The sequence below is a fragment of the Equus caballus genome, chromosome 10 (assembly GCF_041296265.1).
Source record: "Equus caballus isolate H_3958 breed thoroughbred chromosome 10, TB-T2T, whole genome shotgun sequence".
NCBI classification, from domain to species: domain Eukaryota; kingdom Metazoa; phylum Chordata; class Mammalia; order Perissodactyla; family Equidae; genus Equus; species Equus caballus.
Window position 1 is genome coordinate 60233999 of NC_091693.1, and position 17574 is coordinate 60251572.

Sequence of the window (17574 nt, forward strand, 5' to 3'; positions counted from 1 at the left end):
GGACACAAAAAAAAGAGAGAAAGAAATTGATTCTAGTATTCAGTGTGACAGGGTAAGTTGCATGAGAAAATAAGATGATTTTACTTAGAAAATTTTAAATATACTTTTCCTCTGTAACGCTTTTATTTTCATATGCATTTCAAGCAATATCTCTGAGACATGATTTACTTTATTTACTTGACCTTATTTACCTAAATTACTGTGTGCAACATAACTGTAAGGATAATACTTGGGAATGTTTTACATTTTTGCCAAACAAGGTATCTCGTTATATAATTAAAATTCTTACAAAATCCTGATGTCATAAATCCAATCATCACTTTTCTCCTTACATATCTACCTTCACTGGTAATTTTTCTTCTTATCAAGCAGGTTTTGTTTTCTCGTCTGTGAAACAGAGGAGTTTAACAAGATGCTCTTTATGGTTTTTTTTTCTCCCACTAATTCGCTATTGCTTTTTCTTGGCTGCACTCTATTTGAGCAGCTTCTCTGTTATGCTTTAATTTGCTATTATCTCGATTCTCTCATTACAGAGAATTATATTATTTCATGTTTAGCTTAATGCCTGACTTTGATTTTTCATACATTCTTCTGGAAAGTCTTTTGTAATCAATTTGGTAGCAGCAATGCATAGAGCCAAGCTGTGTCTCAATTCTTGAGTCTTTCCTGGGTTTTCTCTCGTCCTCACTTCCGTGCATCACTGTGGTCAGAGGACCTTCAAAGACTGCACCTTGTAGCTCAGCAGCTTAGTCCCTGTCTACGATTTTATCACATGCCTTGGCAAAGACCAGTAGCTACTTCATTGAATGAGACTAACCATAGTCACAGGAGATTGAGCAAAACGTCGTACAGGTGGTTCTCTCAACATGTCCTGTCTTCCGCCTGCAATCTTTAGCTCATGTTGCAACTTGATATGGCCTTTCTTCTATGTTTACATACAGTTTTCACATTCAACATACACATATGTGATTAATTTTATTTTTAATTACCTCCTAACTGATCTTAAATGCATTTTGATTTTTAATCTTTAACTTGTATAGCTTCCATCAATTGATTTTAACCTTAGAGATTCTGTAGTCTATTTTACTTTGAAATGTTCAACAATTTTCCATTTTATTACAAATAAATCTAGCTGAGGCTTATTTCCTCCTGACACAATAGATCTTAGAGTATAATTCCACGTGTGTTTAATACAAATATTTTGAATTCAGAGGTCAAGCCAATTGCAGTATTTTAAATCCCCTTTTATTCTACTTGAGACTCACCTTACTGGAAACTTTGAATTATCGATTGTTCTTTCTTTCCCTGGCATTTTAAATCTCTCTTTTCTCCTGAACCTCCCCCCACTACACTGGCATCTAAAGATGCTCAAATCTCTTAAATCTTTGGAAATCTTACTTAAACCAAAATATTCATCTACATTCTACCCTGGATTCTCTCTTCTTCAGAGTCCTACTGTCTGATATTTTCCTTTTTTCTTTTATGGCATTGCCTGGCTCCAATTTACTTTCTCTAAAACTTTCTTTAATATACTTCAATGTGACTTGTAAGTACTCCATTCCACTAAATTAGCTCTTGCTAAAAGAACCAAGCAACTCTCTGTTGCCAAGACCAAAGGACATTATTCCATTCTCATTGCATGCATCTTTTTGCAAATCACTACAGCTAACCACTTCCTCACTGAATATTCCCTTGCCTTCATTTCTACAGCACCACAATTTCCAGATTTTCTTCCTTACTCTCTGTTCGTTCTTTTTATGTCTCATTTGCAGACTCAATCTTCTCTGCCGGTCATTGAAATTCAAAACTGCACAAAGCTTGACCCGAGGACATCTCTTCCTCTGTAGTCTTTTTCTCATCCATCCACTACTTTGTCTTCTGTATCCAAGAGGACTCCAAAATCTATATTTTTAACCTTGACCTGTCCACTAAACTTGAGACTTACATATCTAACTTCACATGACAGATCCATTTAGATCTTGAAGTTGCCTTCAACTTACTAGATGTGAACTTTTCCCCCAAAAACATGATCCTCTTTCAGTTTTCTTCTCTCTCTCGGTGACTAAAGTTTAAGCCAGAAACCAAGAAGTTACTCAACTTAACCCTTTTCTTTACCTTCTATATTCCAATAATGACCAAGTATCATCCAGTACATACACACACACAAACACATACACACATAACTCAGATTCTTAGATTTCTTCCTATCTCCAACTCTACTTTCCTAGTACATATACTGTTTCTTACCTAGACTGCTGCTATGTGCTCCTAAATGATCTTCCCATGTCAGCCTTTGTCACTGTTGATCCATTCTCCACATAGCAACCTAGTTATCTCGTCATAGTGCAAATGTGATTGCGTTCCCAATCTGCTTCATACCTGCTGTGGCTTCTTGATGCTTCTATGATGAAGGCAAATATCCATGATGCCCTTGTGTGTTAACTGTTTGCAATATCTGGAACCTGGTCAATATCTAGAATTATGTCCAGCATATCAGAGTAATTCAATACACATATTTTAAATAAAAGAGTGGCTTGGCCCTGTCAAAGCAGAAATGCACTAGATAAATTTAAACAGGCAAGGAAGACTTCGTTCAAGGCTATTACAATAAGGGAGAGAGGCCAGAACTTCGTCTGAGTTCAACTCAACTGAAATAGGAGAGTTTATAATGGCTGGGGTTAGAGGTTTTAAAGACAGGAAAGTTTTTAAGAGCTGTGGTGGTAGGCATCATAGCCATCTGTGTTTGCTAATTGGCCTTACCCAAAGGAAAAATAAAATTATGATGTCCTCATGACAGGAGGTGGTTTTACAAGTTGGAGCAAGGTGCCCACAAAAGTTAGGCTCCTATCCTCCCACAGAGAGTGGGTGATAGAGGCAGTATCTTCTTTAATGATTACATTTCAAAGGGATGACTCCTCCGTCCTTGAGAAAGACAACCTTGGGTTGTAAAACCAATAAGAGGCTTTTAAAAAGATTTACATTTCAAAGATGCTAAAGGAGAATTTATAATTACACATTTTCTAAGGTAAATGATCTAAGAAAAGAGAGGGAAGGAATTTCAGTGGTTAGACCATCTGAATTCCGGGAAGGCCAGGGTAAGAAGGCAGTCAGGGGACCAGAGACAGGAAAAAGCCTATCTAAAGGTTAGAAAGCTGAGGGAAACAGTAAGGCCGTCTTAGTCATCCTTTATCCATTTCTCTGTTGTCTTCTAGCACCATATTTCTCTATGTGCCCCAGCCAAAGAGTACTTCCTTCAATTACCCCAGCCCATCAAATTCATGTCCAAGATAGCATCTCTTAACTGCTTTTCTCTCTATCTAGAAAGTTCTTGACGTCTCATTATGTAGGTGGCATGGACTCCTCCTTCAGTTATCAGTTCTTGAAACTTCCTCAGAGCATTCTTTCCTTCCTTCTGTCTCATTAATTCTTTCTTCTCCTTTATGGAGGTTTCTTTGTTTTCTAACATTTCACTGAAGGTTTTCATTTTTTATATCTAATTTTTAATGTGTATTTGTTCTCTGAATGTATTTCTTTCAACAATGTCCATTTAATTTTTTTTTGTATTTTTGCAGTATTTTTTTACCTCTCCGAGGACATTTGTGCCATTTTGTTTGTTTTGCTCTTTATATTTCATTGTAGAGGCTCCCTTCAAATATTTGGTTATCCTTGGCTGTTTGATGATATATAAGAGATTCTGAAAGGCTCACGGCAAGCTCTGGGTGCTTACTCAAGGCTGAAAAACTGTAAGCTTCACTACGGGGTGATGTAGTGGGTCGTTTTGTTGGAAATCCATATGTGCCTTTAGACAAGAGTTGATGTAGTGCAATGATTAAAAATGTGAGCCTGGTAGCTCATCTGCCCATGTTTGATTCCTGGTTTTGCTGCAAAGTAGTCACACGAATTTCGGCAAATTATTAACCTTTCTGTGTTTTGGTCTTCTCATTTGTAAAATGGGGACAAAAATACCTGCCACCTAATGGAATTCTTGCAAAAATTAAATGATTTAACATTTGTGAGTAATTTAATGTCTGGCACATGCTTTTCTTTATATAACTGTTTACTGCTATTATTATTATTATAGTTAATAATAATATATTAATATTATCATTAATATTCATACTATATTAATATTATTGTCTCTCTGGAGCAGTTCAATTTTGCTTGAAGAAAATCATCCATTATCCTTACTAGAGGAATTCTAAGAACCAAGACAGATACAGGACTGACTGGTCTCAACATTGGTTTTAAAGTTCAACTTATCCCTTCTGGTTTCAATATGGCCTCCACTGGCTCAACTGTACCCAGTGTGCTCTTGCTTCCTCTCCAGAGAATAAAACCTCTAGTCCTCTGCTGGGATGGGATGGAGCAGTCATCATGCTGCTCAAAGATAGGGAGTGGCTCTAAGGATCTCACTGTTTTTAAGACATTCCTTCAATAAACTCTGCTTTTCCTAGACCTTTGATCATTCTGGCTTTGGGAGGGGATTTGGAACTGCCAATCTCCAAACGTTTAGCAGAATAGAGGGGTTCTAAAGGTTGGTTAACTGAGTAACAATTCATCTATCTGCTTTTCAGCTTCAAAAATGTTGTTTCTGTTGCACCTTGTCCCATTCTCTTTTGCTTTGTGGTTTCATGCCATAGGATAGAACTTGTGTTCAAAGATAATATTCAACATGCCATCTTTGCCAGAGTGCTTTGTAGTTTTTCTTTTCTTTTTTTTTTTCTGGTGAGGAAGATTGGCCCTGAGCTAAAATCTATAGCCAATCTTCCTCCTTTTGCTTGAAGAAAAGTGGCCCTGAGCTAACATCTATGCCAATCTTCCCCTATTTTGTATGTGGGACACCACCACAGCGTGGCTGGATGAGCGATGTGTAAGTCTGTGCTGGGGATCAAAACCTGTGAACCCCAGGCCGCCAAAGTGGAGCACACAAATTTAACCACTATGCCACTGGGCTGGCCCCGTTGGCATTTTTTAAGGACAATAACATAAGAGTATTTGATAGTAGTATGCTCTTTTTAAAAAATAATTGTAATTACAAAAATATCTTACTACTGCATAGTGTTTTTACATGTAGTGTCTCATCTGATCCTCACAAAATCTCTGTGAGTTTTTCAAAGCTATTTGACTTTCATATAAACTGAAATTCAAAGAGCTTAAGTGGCTTGTGTAAGAATATATATTGCATTAATAAGAGATATAGAAAGGGGGAGCCCAGTGGCGTAGTGGTTAAGTTCGTGTGGTCCGCTTTGGTGGCCTGGGGCTCACAGGTTCGAATCCCAGGCATGGATCTAGCACCATTCAACAAGCCATGCTGTGGCAGCATCCCACAGAAAACAGAGGAAGATTGACACAGATGTTAGTTCAGCAACAATCTTCCTCAAGGAAAAAGAGAAGACTGGCAACAGATGTTAGCTCAGGGCCAATCTTCCTCATGCACACCCACAGAAGAAATATAGAACTAGTTCTATCATTACTTCTGACTCAGCCCTACAATATTCAGAATTCATCTATGTGTTGGTTAAGTACAAGTAATCAATTATTTATGAGTGGCCTGATTTATAGAGAAAAAAGCATCCTAAGTTTCATATTCGACCTAACAATTTGTTTCAAATACATTGTTCAAATACTTTATAAACCATCTTAGCTGCTTTGGATTTAAGAGTTTCAGTAAAATTCATGTTGTGCAGACCTTTCCTTTTTAAATTGGTGATACACTATACTCTCTTCACTACTAAAAATAATAGAAGTAATAAAATTGCCAGGAGATGCTAAAGATCAGTCCTCCTTTTCATCTTTCTGTAGAAATGGGTAAGAGTTGAATAGCATCTGTCTCTCACACACACACACACACGCACAAAGAGTCTACAGAGATAGTGATGGTTTTTAATTGTATTTCTCATATCTTTTCTGCACAGATTAATGTTTTACAGGCAAAATTGGGAGGTGCAAAGAAATGACTGCACTAAATTGAAAATTGTGGTCAAAGAATGACAACAAAAGAAGCAAACAAGCCACATAGAATGTGTGTGACCAGCAGAGTCAATATTTCTGAATTGAAATCTTTCTTATTAGGGTTTTTATTTTTATTATAAGAAACAAAACAATTTGAGTGACTTTTCCATCTAAACTTATTCTATAATTATAAGAATAATAAAAATACCTCTATCTTCTGCAGACAGAAAAGATGAGTGAAGCGGTACAAAAATCATAGACAATAGATTACTGAAAATTAGAAATAAATCAATAAGAGAGAAATAACAATGGAAGACAGGAAATGATTAGTTTCAAATGAGTATAAATAGTAATTTCCAGGAAGTGCTCACAGAAATTAAAAATCATTTTAGGGAAGTGTTCCAGGAATTTTATATGAAAACGTATTTTGTTAATCAAAGGATAGTGTTGTAGATTAGACATTTCAAATGTAACATAATACTACATTTCACATTAACTTAACATTAAGCTACAAATTTGTAAAGAACAGATTAGAAATATTTCTTAGTTTGTGGTTTTCTGTTGTGTGAAAAAAATTTGATGTGTTTACTACATCCACCACAGCAAAATATTAATAATGGATACATTTATGTGCTGTTGAAAAATGTAATTCTCTTCTTTAGAATTGTTTGTGTTATATTATGTTTCAATTAGAAAGTGCTACTCTTAATACTAAAAAAATAGAAAGACATAATTGTACTATTTACATAGTGTCATTGCAAAAATTATGTTCCCCCTCTCTTTGGAACAAAAATACTAGTCCTCAAGTTTTACTGCAGTTAACTCATCAACTGGTGGAAACTGTTATCGTGAGTTGGAGATCAGGTAGCTGAAGCAATAAAATATTGATTGCTGATGTTCTTATAAGTGAAACGAGGCAGAGAATTTAGGCGATTTATGGCCCATACAGGCAAAAGTAACTTTTTGTACACTTTATCTCTCTGCTCGGCTTTAGCCTCAGAGAGTACACCCATGTTGTGATATTACTATCACTCTCCTTGAAAGAGGTTACATTTTAAGTTGTCAACAGATAGGTGCACAGTTTTGAGTACATAAATTTTTAGTGCTATCATTTATGGAATTGTGTTTATCTATTATGACTCACAGATTCACTAAATCAAAAACTATGTCTTATTTTATTTTTTTACATAAAATCCCTTTGATCGGAAGGTAGGCTCTAATTTTGATTGTATTTTTGTTTTTAGTCCTCACTTAACCCAAAACATCAGGAGAAAAGTTTTTTATCTTTGAAAGGAATTTGACTTGTTCTAGTTATCCTCGTGGTGTTACTGATTTGGATGACCAAATGAGCCTGCGCAAAATCTCACTCTTGGGTCTTAATTATGCCAATAAAAATTTCATCATGACTTTAAATATTCCTTCCATTTCTCTTTTCTATTTCCAACATTTCATTATTTTACTTGAACACAATTGACATGCTGCTGTAGCTGCCCAAATTTGTAATCCTAACAATCTTATTCTAGGTGTTTTAGCTGCTCTCTCTGAAACTTCAAGCCATTGGTCTTTTAGCATGCTTTGGTTTCACTGGTGAGCAAATTGTTGCATTTCTAACCTCTCTTAACCCCAATGCTATACTTGTTTTTATAAAACACTCATTGTAACTTTAGTTTTTTCCCCAGTAAATTTAGGAGTTTTCTTCCCATTTTATCATTGGAATAGTGCCCGAAGTTTTCTAAATGTTATTGTGCACCTGCCTTTTAATGGAAGTAGTAGTGATATCACATTTATGACCTGGCACATGCAGAACTAAAAGCATGCTTAAGCTGTAAAAAGATTGCATATCTATTTGTTTGAAAATAGTTTTGACTTTTTATAAAGTGTAACCAGTATGATGACTATCCTCCTTGTGTTTATAGCTTCGGTATTTTTTTTTTTTTTTGCTTTCGTTTAAGAAGTAAACTAGAGTGAGGGTTTCACAGATGAGATTTCCATAAGCAGATGCTAACCTTTTTCATGTTTATGTTTACCAGTGCCTTCTGAACAAAACCTATTTCTTTCTTTTGATAATGAAATCCTAGAAAAGCCCTACTGAGAATTTTCAGTTGAATATTAAAAACTATCACTTTCATTGGTCCAGGAATCCTTACTTGGCGAGTTGACCTGAATGATAGTTTTCGTGTTGTCCTGAGGCAAGCTAACAGAAGCTCTGTCGTGTCCAGATTGTGTCTCAGTGGAAATATAGTCATCCTTATTCATAACATTCTTATTTGTGACAAATTCTTCTCATCTCTTCAACCTATATCTTTGTGTATCCTTGGGGGTTAATGTGACATCTGTCTTATAGTCGAGCAAATTGGGAAAAGAAAATAACAAACCTCGTGATGTTTTACAGCGTCAGTCGGTGTCCAGTGTCTGTTTCTTCCAAACTAATGTTATAGTAATGTTGAAAATAAAATTATACACATGAGATACTCATGGGAGATACAAGCACAAAAGACCCTCCGTATTAATCTTGTTTCTTTTCTTTTTTATCTATTGCTTTTTATGATTTACTAGTTGTGCATTTTTGCACATTAAGACATTTTTGATATATTTGTTAAATAAATCTTAACTATATCTGGAAAAATGATGAGGCATTGCTATGAGAAATTTTTAAAAACAGATTTTTATTTTTTTGTTTAGACATCACTATTGTTAATAGTACAATTATAAGGTTGTATGAGTAAACTAAATATAGTCAGTTCCATCTAAATATTGTAGGATCACCTGGAAACTAAGGAATATCTTTCTTATGTATTTTATTTTTCCCCAGAAATCAAAAATCTCCACATATGACAAAATGTGGGCCTTTATGAGTAGCAGGAGGCAGTCAGTGCTCGTCAAAAGTAATGAAGAAGGAATCCAGCGAGTCCTCACCTCTGATTACGCTTTCCTAATGGAGTCAACGACCATCGAGTTTGTTACCCAGCGGAACTGTAACCTGACACAGATTGGCGGCCTTATAGACTCCAAAGGTTATGGCGTTGGCACCCCCATGGGTAGGTTTTATGTCAGCCACTTGTTCTTTGCTCGTTAATCTTAGTTGCTATGTGAAGGGGGTGAAACAGTGCCTCCATATGCCATTACGAATGAATGCATCTTGGTAGGTTAACTGTTACCATATAAAATCAGGGAAGCAATTTAGACATCTGCTTCTAAATGGATAAGCAACAAAAGACAAAGTGATATCTACCAAAATAGTTAGTAAACATTTTTACTCTATCAGTGTTGAAAAATCTCACAATATCCCCTTAAAGAATCTTTTCAATCCTACATTTAAAAAATGTTTTATAAATAAAATTAAGTTTCTGTGACTCTATTTTTTCAGATTTGTGGCTTACAAGTGTAGTATTTGACTTAGAAATTTAACTAAAAGAATGAGCCACAAATGGTTCCCATGAATATTTATTTTGTGTTACTTAAGAGAAGGTCATATAGCAGATTATTTAGCAATAACATACCTAGAATATTTGACAGCCAGGATTAATTATTTTTATCATCTCCTTTCTTCCATATAATGAATTATTTTCCATAATGATCATGAAATGAAACAAAGGATAATAATTGCCAGAAAAGACAAACAGTGAAAATTTTGATTTATTGAATTTCATGTATATGTATAATATATATGAATATATATAATGAATATATTAATAAAGGAATAAGTTCATAATACTACAGTACACATGTACATGTCGTGGACATAATTATGGTTCCCCCACGGCCTGATCACCAAAACCTGTTAATATGTTCCCTTGCATGGTAAAAGGAACCTTGCAAATATAATTAAGTTAAGGATCCTGAGATTGGGAGATTATCCTAGATTAACCAGATGGATCCAATGTAATCAAAATAGTCCTTGAAGAAGGAGGCACAAGGGTCAGAGTCACAGTTAAGGAGATATAGTGATGGAAGAAGTGAGAGAAAGAATGTCTTACAAACAAAATACCAGAGATTGGGCAGTTTATAGACAACAGAAATTTTATTCTCACAGCTCTGGAAGCTGGACGTCCAAGACTAAAGTGCCAGCATTTTCACTCTCTGATGAGGATCTGCCTCCTCACTGTGTCTTCACGTGGTGGAAATGTCAAGGGATCTCTCTGGAGTCCCTTTTGTAAGAACACTGATCTCATTCGTGAAGGCTCAACTCTTAGAACCTAAACACCTCCCAAAGGCCCAACCTCCACATACCGTCATATTGGGGATTAGGTTTCAATACATGAATTTGGGGGGGACACAAACATTCAGACTGTGGTGGGGGAGGGGAAAAGATCTCTCTCTCCATCTGTTTAGGTTTAGAGAGAGATATTAAGAGAGATTTGAAAATTCTGCCTGATGCATTGAAGATGGAGGAAGGGGCCACAAGCCAAGAAATGCAGGGGACCTTTAGAAGTTAGTTTGGAAGGCAAGGAAACAAATTCTTTCCCAGAGGCCACAGAAAGAATGCACCTTTGCAGACATCTCACTTTTAGGGCTTTTGAACTCCAGAACTATGAGATCATAAATTTCTGTTGTCTTAAGTCACTAAGTTGTGTTAATTCGTTATAGCAGTAACAGGAAACTAATACTGTATGAGAAGAAAAAAGAACAGGTTAACATGTTTTAATTACATCCATGTTCTTTTGAAAGAAAGGGAAAAATACTTATAGTTACTCACTGGCCTATCACAGAAATAAAAAATAACACCATATTTTTTGAGCCTTAACTTCTGCAAATTTGTCAATGACTGGATCAAAACTAATTTTTGTGTGTTCAGGTTTAATAAATAGTATAGTCATATTTATCAATTTGTCATCACTCATAATTCTGTTAATTTTAATTTGAAAAATTTCCTTTAAATGAACTAACATAAATACAATAGTTAGAAAGTTGGGCACGGATTCATGAAAACCCCATTTCATAATCAAGTCCAGATGCTGCAATATGATGCATGCCTTTGTTTCTTTGGAACCATTTCCAGCAACTTTCACATGTCTAGGAAGTCCAAAAATTTTCTACCATAATGACTTCATCAAAATATTCAACATTGAGTTCTATTACATTTCATAAAGTCCTCCGAAATTCCTTGTAGTTCAAAATAGTTTGAATTGGCTTTGCGAGAATTCCAGGCACTAGCTCCTATAATACTACGTATTCCTGCATTTATACAGTATACTAAAATAATGATTCCACAGTCATTGTGGAAGTGAAAAAAAAAACCCAACCTTGAGTTCTTACTCCCAAAATATGCAAGTGTAGCTGAGCCCACATGGTTTGGGGTTGAAATGTACAATGAGAATTCTCTAATTTCCAAGTAGAATGCAATGTTTATTTAAGAATAAGAAATAAACATATGCTAATTCAAAGCTCAATAAGAGTTGGGTTGTTAAAACTCAACAGTGATTGTTTAGAACTTAGTTGGACAAAAGATGTTTTCAGGGAAGAATATTATATTTTTGACGTGTTTTGACTTGCCAGTGCACGGTGATGGTTGATGCTTTTGCTGTTTTTAAATTTTCCACAATAAATGACCCCCTTTATTGCCTGCACCAGGCAAAGACCTCCCAAAGCCTTGCTGTTGGTATGCCAAGGTATGTGTTAATTCATAAGTTTTATAATTAATTTTAATATATTTTAAATGTATAAAAATGATTGAGTTTTCTTAATTATAGCTTGAGGAGCATATCTTTTCAAAATGTGTTAAATTATACTTATATTCACAGTACTGCTTGGGTTTATTGCCATAGTTTTGTGTTGATGGAGCGCTCAAACCAGGGCAGTCTGCATAGTTAGATCAGCTCTGGTTCTTCCCTTGGTAAGAATTACATAACGAACCCAACAACTTCGTGAGTTCATATGCCATTTATTTGTGATGAGCAACTTTGCTAACTTTTCACATGTACTTGTGCTCATTTTATGAAGTTACATAAGGCAATTTATACTTTAGAAAAGAGACTGATGATGTGCTCTTAGAAAGTATCATCATGTAGTATTTTGCATTCTTATATTCTAGATTTAGCCTTGTCCCTTATTGTGAACTTGGATGAATCACTTGAAATTTATGGCCTCTAGATTTCTATTTTTTTTGATTATTCATATGAGAGGGTTATACTAGGAAAATCTAGGCTCTGTTTAAATGCTAAACTTATAATAATTTTTCAGAAAATATGCTTGAAAGATTCCCAGAGTTTGGTCTAAATTGGGCTAGAGACTATGTGGACAAATATGGTTAGCTGATGTCAAAAAAATTTAAAAATCAGACACATTCTTAAACACTTCTGAAGGGTGTAAGCAGTGATTCGTTAGGCTCTCGTTACCGTGTAGTTTCATCTAGAAAGAGCTGGAGCAAATAAATGTATTTTTCCATGTTGTTTCTGAGAGGAATGAGATTCCTGTATATTTTTCCCATCCTCTGCTGGTTTGCATTATCTGGAGAAGGGCAGAGATTTTTGTCTCTTCATTGTTGTTTAAAGTCCACTCAACAAAAGTGCCCGGGCCCTGTGGACCCTCAATTGTTATTTCTAGAACAAGTGAATTCTACATCTGGATAGTGCAGCAATGTTTATAAACGAAGAAAACAAATAACTTTTAGGGCTAATGATAAGCCTGCCATCTTACATTATGAAATGTGATGACCTCATTAAATAAACAAATAATCCAGGATAGTGAGGATTGAGTAAGATTTGGGGAGGATGTGTGAGGACTTTGGAGTATAGCATGGATATTTTTTTATTAATGGCAATTACATAAAAGTACTCATGATTTCAAAATTTCTAAAATAAATAATTTTGACTTATGCTTAATATAAAATCTTAAACTTGAGTTTTTTGTTGGTTTGCGTATTTGTTTTGTAACTACAATGTACCAGTATGCCAGGAATGTCTCTATCATACTGTCTTATTTTGAGGAACTGCTTGCTAAAAGTGAGTCAAAATAGTATATTATACAAATTTGAAAAACCTACTGGGATGTTTCAGATGTGAAAACTGTTAAAAAAAAAGAAGGATACTATAGTCAAATCAGTTCTAAGGGAACTCTCTGTTAGAGTTTATTGAAACCATACCAAGAGCAATTTTTGATCCCTTCCTACCCCTGACACTGTTTACTGAAAGGTATTGACTTATTAAGGAAAATGTAAAATAATTCAAGATATTAATATACATAAACTATATTTTTAATGTAACTTTTTAAATTGAGGGAAATACTGAGTATAGCACTTGGAATCTCTATTTCCTCTCATTTAAAGCTTATCTAACAGATAAGATGAGAGAATAAAACAAATGAAACTATAAGCCTTAGGACAAAGATTTTCTTTCCTTTTCCTGTTCAACTCGTGGCTGCTTAGATCAACTCTTGCCCTTCTGAAGAAAGCTGAGCTATTGCAAAAATATTCATTGATATTGGCAAGGTTACTGTCATGAGAAACTTGTAGAAATCAAGTTGGATTATATTTCTAAGTGGAATCATTTCTCTGTAGTGTGTAGATTAGTGTGGTATATTAGTGTAATAGATTAGCATTTTCATTAAAATGAATTTTTTAAAATTAGGCTGTACCACGTGATAAATTTCTAATTTTTATAAGGACTTCCTTGAAATTTTAATGGAAAAGTATCAGTACATATAAATTAAAATTCAAAAGACCTGAATAATTCTTTGACATAGCAAAATTATAGATCAGGAAGAATATCTTAGAACATTTTTCTTTATTTTCACTGTCAAATAATATTGAATTTAAATTTATTAAAATGTCTCATCATTACTAAAAAAATTATTTAACCCATTTAACATATATTTTGTTTTTAGCCTAATTTTAAATTAGACAAATTTGAACACAATACTTTAGGTTTAAAGGAATGAATATTCTAATCACTCACCTGCAGGTGTTGCAATATACTTTTTGTTTCTCTTGTTCAGATAACTTGTTTTCTTCTCTGACATGATAATATTAAATTCTTAACTCAAGTGATGTATATTTTATTCATTTGTAACATGGAATAAAATTAAAATGATTTTGAGACTGTGTACATTATGAGGAGTCAATTCTGTTATAAAACTTCATTAAAGAAGTATAATCTAGAAAGAGGTATTTCACACTTCACTCCCTCAAATACTTTACTTCTGAGGAAGACGTTTCAGGCAATAATTTATGATCTGCTATGTCATACCTCTGCTAGAAATATGGCTTCATGAATTATGTATATTTATTTAGTCATTAATAAGCATGATGACAAGCAACTCTAGTACTTGAGTGAGATTCTAACTTCCCATAAACTTTCAACGAATGTCATAATCTGCATTTCTCAACTAGTTAATTAGCATTTGCCTTTTAATATTCAAGCATATTGAAGAGTATTTGCAATACATTATGTTTACTTAGTTTTAAAATTTTGTTTAATCATAAGACAAAAAAAACTAAGGCATTTAGGTGTGAAAAAATGTTATTTGAGGTCTTGCTCTTTTCCCAGCAAGAGTTAATGAGATAAATATATTCAAAGCAGAGCAGTATGGGCTCAGGTTCTGGAAATTTAGAGCAGTGCCAGAAATTCCCTAGGATTTTGAGTTTATATCTGCAGGAGCCATAACCCGTAATGAAGATTTTATCTTTACTATTATTGTAAACGTGATCAAAGAGAAGAACTCCCTTTTCCTTGCTTTTATTGCTGCTCTGATTTCCAGATATCGTAGAGGCATACGTGGTTAAGCACAGGAGGTTAAAACAGAAAATGTCTCTTTTGGAGTGGGAATTCAGAAATATTTTTAAAAGTATACATATTTCCTTTTTTCCCCCAAAAAAGTCCATGCATCCTCTTAGCCTGCTAGGCCTCCTCCCGTGTGATTCATCTAGGGGCCTCTCCACCATCACGCATCACTCCGAGTGTGTGATTACTGCCCAAAGTGTGCTGTGAAATCGCTGAATGACTCAGATAGAAGCTATTTAATTAGGGAAGCTCTGTTTACACAAAAATACCTTAGTGGAGCAATCAACAATGATGTGAAGGTAAATGCTAAATAAGCATAAGCTGGTTTAATTAAGCTTGGGGTGACATTAATTCCCTTTCATAGTTTTCCTGAGTGCGGCAATGTTATTTTAATGTGGTCTTTACTGTACGGTAGATCTTTGAGATTGTACGTGTTCTTACTTATAAGTTAACTGAACTTTCATTCAAAAAATTAAAAAAAAAACACACAACGCTGTATGGGGTAAAGCAAAAAAGCAAATTACAGCAGTTTTCATTAAGAAATATTAAAATGTGTGATCAGTTGCAGTCCTGCCTCTTATTTCACCATAGGTGATACTGTGTTTATCGGAACAGGGAGCATTTCTACTTAATGGCATTTTGAGCTGCGTTGCCTCCCTTCTGACCACCCATACTAAAAGCCTTCTTGATTTCTTTCTTTCAAACATTGAGTGCATATTGCACTTTGAGGACCAGGCAGACTCAGCAGTCCATGAGCTGGTAGGAAAGCAGCAGTCTAGAAACAATCCATTCGGACCAGTTGGTGTTATTTTGTTTTGCTATGTTCAATTAGGTAGAAACTGAAGGGTCTCATTAAAACTACTTCTATTTTTAACATGAGCTAGTGGCAATGCTTCATTCATTTATTAGTTCCTCACAACTTTAATAACATAAGTGAAATATATGTCAGCTGAGAAGGGGATGGAGAGAATCGTGCTCATGTCTGTGCATATTGTCAATGATGCTAATATTTTGTATAATCTTATGTGTTTCTGTTTTACATGTGGGGTTAAATCAATAGTAAGTTTCAAATAGTCAGTGAATATTTCTGTGAACAAAATCCAAATTAAATTGGTCATATCATAGTCATAGAACTACTGAAATCTTTGTAATACATGAAGAATGTAAAAGGAAAGGTAAATATAAATGTAAAGTGAATATATTTATAATGTCTTTTAATATTAAGGTTAAATTTAAAGACAGTTTTGTTACACACAAAATATGGTATATATTTTATTTCTATCATATTTACTCATATAATTATAAATATTAGGATGCGTTCTTAGGTCATAAGTGGATTTTAATGTTAACTTTATAAACTAATGTTTTATAGCATATTTTATGTTACTAGATACAAAATAGCAGTAGTCCTATAAAAAATTCTCAAGTGACTTTTATCTCATAATGCCCTTGCACATAATCGGCCTAAAGTAAAAAATGTTACAATAGGTCATTGACTCCTAAAGATAAAAGTGTGCCACGTTGACACGTTAAGAGTGTGAAATTTCTTTCTTTCGCTTCTGTTTTCTAACAAATGCTTGAGATTTCACTCCTTCTTTATTTCTCATTATTTGATGAAGTGAAAACATAGAATTGGTACTAGGGGAGGCCTATTGTTTGTTTCAGGCAGATGCCAGTGTTTATAAAAACAGAAATCAGTATGAGAATCATGTTTTTTCCCTGTTTTGCTCACCATCCATTTCTAGAATTCCCAATTCATCATATAATAAGTACTGTAATATTCATCATTATAGATGCATAAAATTGCCGGCCTTCAGTTCTTCATCTCTACTGAAATGAATGAATACATTTGTCTTCATTAGTTGAACATAATGCCCCAAAATTGATGCAAATTATTCATCTTTCTGCAGGTCAAATCTTCCATTAAAATGCATTCTATTTTTTCAGTGCATAAGCAGCATAATTTTAATGTTGGTGAAGTGATTTTGCAAGACTAAATCGAAATCTAATAATTTTCAGAGCCTGAATTAAACAAAAACAAAAGTCAAATTACAACTGGAAAAGCTGTACATTCCTGGCATTTTTGTTAAAGTCTAGATTTCATGTCACTGAAAACAGATGAGAGTCTCAGTAAGCTATGTCAGCTCCACAGACATCATCAACAACCTGCATGCTGGAATCTAGGAAGCTTTCAGAGGGAATTTGATGAATTGTGAGCACCAGTATGAGCAGCCTTCATTAATATTGTAAATGTTGACCAAGTGGTACCCAAATAATGCATAAATGGATAATTCTTGTGAAAACAGAGTTAGTTCTGATAGATTTTACCTGCAAACATTACATAATTTAGTTCCTTTAGTTAGTGTCTTGTGCCCATTAGTCCAAGGCCATGGGTTCAAATTCTATAATAGATTAGTTAGCCAGATTGACCATGCCAGACTGTCATACTTTGGTTAGCAGAACTAAGTAAGATCAATGAATCACTCTTATTAGAAAAAGATTAGTCAGACCATAGAGGTAAAATGTGTAAGTACTAAATTCCAAAGATAAAACCCTTGCATTTCCTGACACTCATGTAAAGGGTGTTTTCTTAGAATGCTGTACAGAATATGTGGCCTTTATGCAAATCCTAGTGTCACCTGAGCTTCCCAGGTGTCCCAGGTGAATTTCCTGAGCCTCCCTGATACTCAGCATCCTCCTCTGTAAATGGGTAGAATCATGTCTACATAATTGGATTGTGATAAGGAATAAACATATTGTATTTATAGTGTTTGGATCAGAACATAGGCACCCTAAAGAATTCCAAAAGGCAGTTTTGAAGAAATGTTTTATAATAATTGAACGGATGTATTTGTGGCTTTTACTTATATCTTACCCCTTTTGCTCTCTCTTTATATATTCAGAA

General features: G+C 34.5%; 1 protein-coding gene across 7 annotated transcripts in view; it reads left to right on the forward strand.

The window, feature by feature from the left end:
• Positions 1 to 17574, forward strand: part of GRIK2 (glutamate ionotropic receptor kainate type subunit 2) — a 632322-nt gene that overhangs the window by 588025 nt on the left and 26723 nt on the right. For all 7 annotated transcript variants that reach the window (XR_011422112.1, XR_011422111.1, XM_001503914.7 and 4 more), the window contains exon 15: positions 8765 to 8990. Coding sequence is in view for 5 of the 7 variants with exons in the window: in XM_001503914.7 (XP_001503964.1) it covers positions 8765 to 8990 (226 nt within the window). In the remaining 2 variants the exon portion in view is untranslated. The remainder of the gene's footprint in view (positions 1 to 8764; positions 8991 to 17574) is intronic.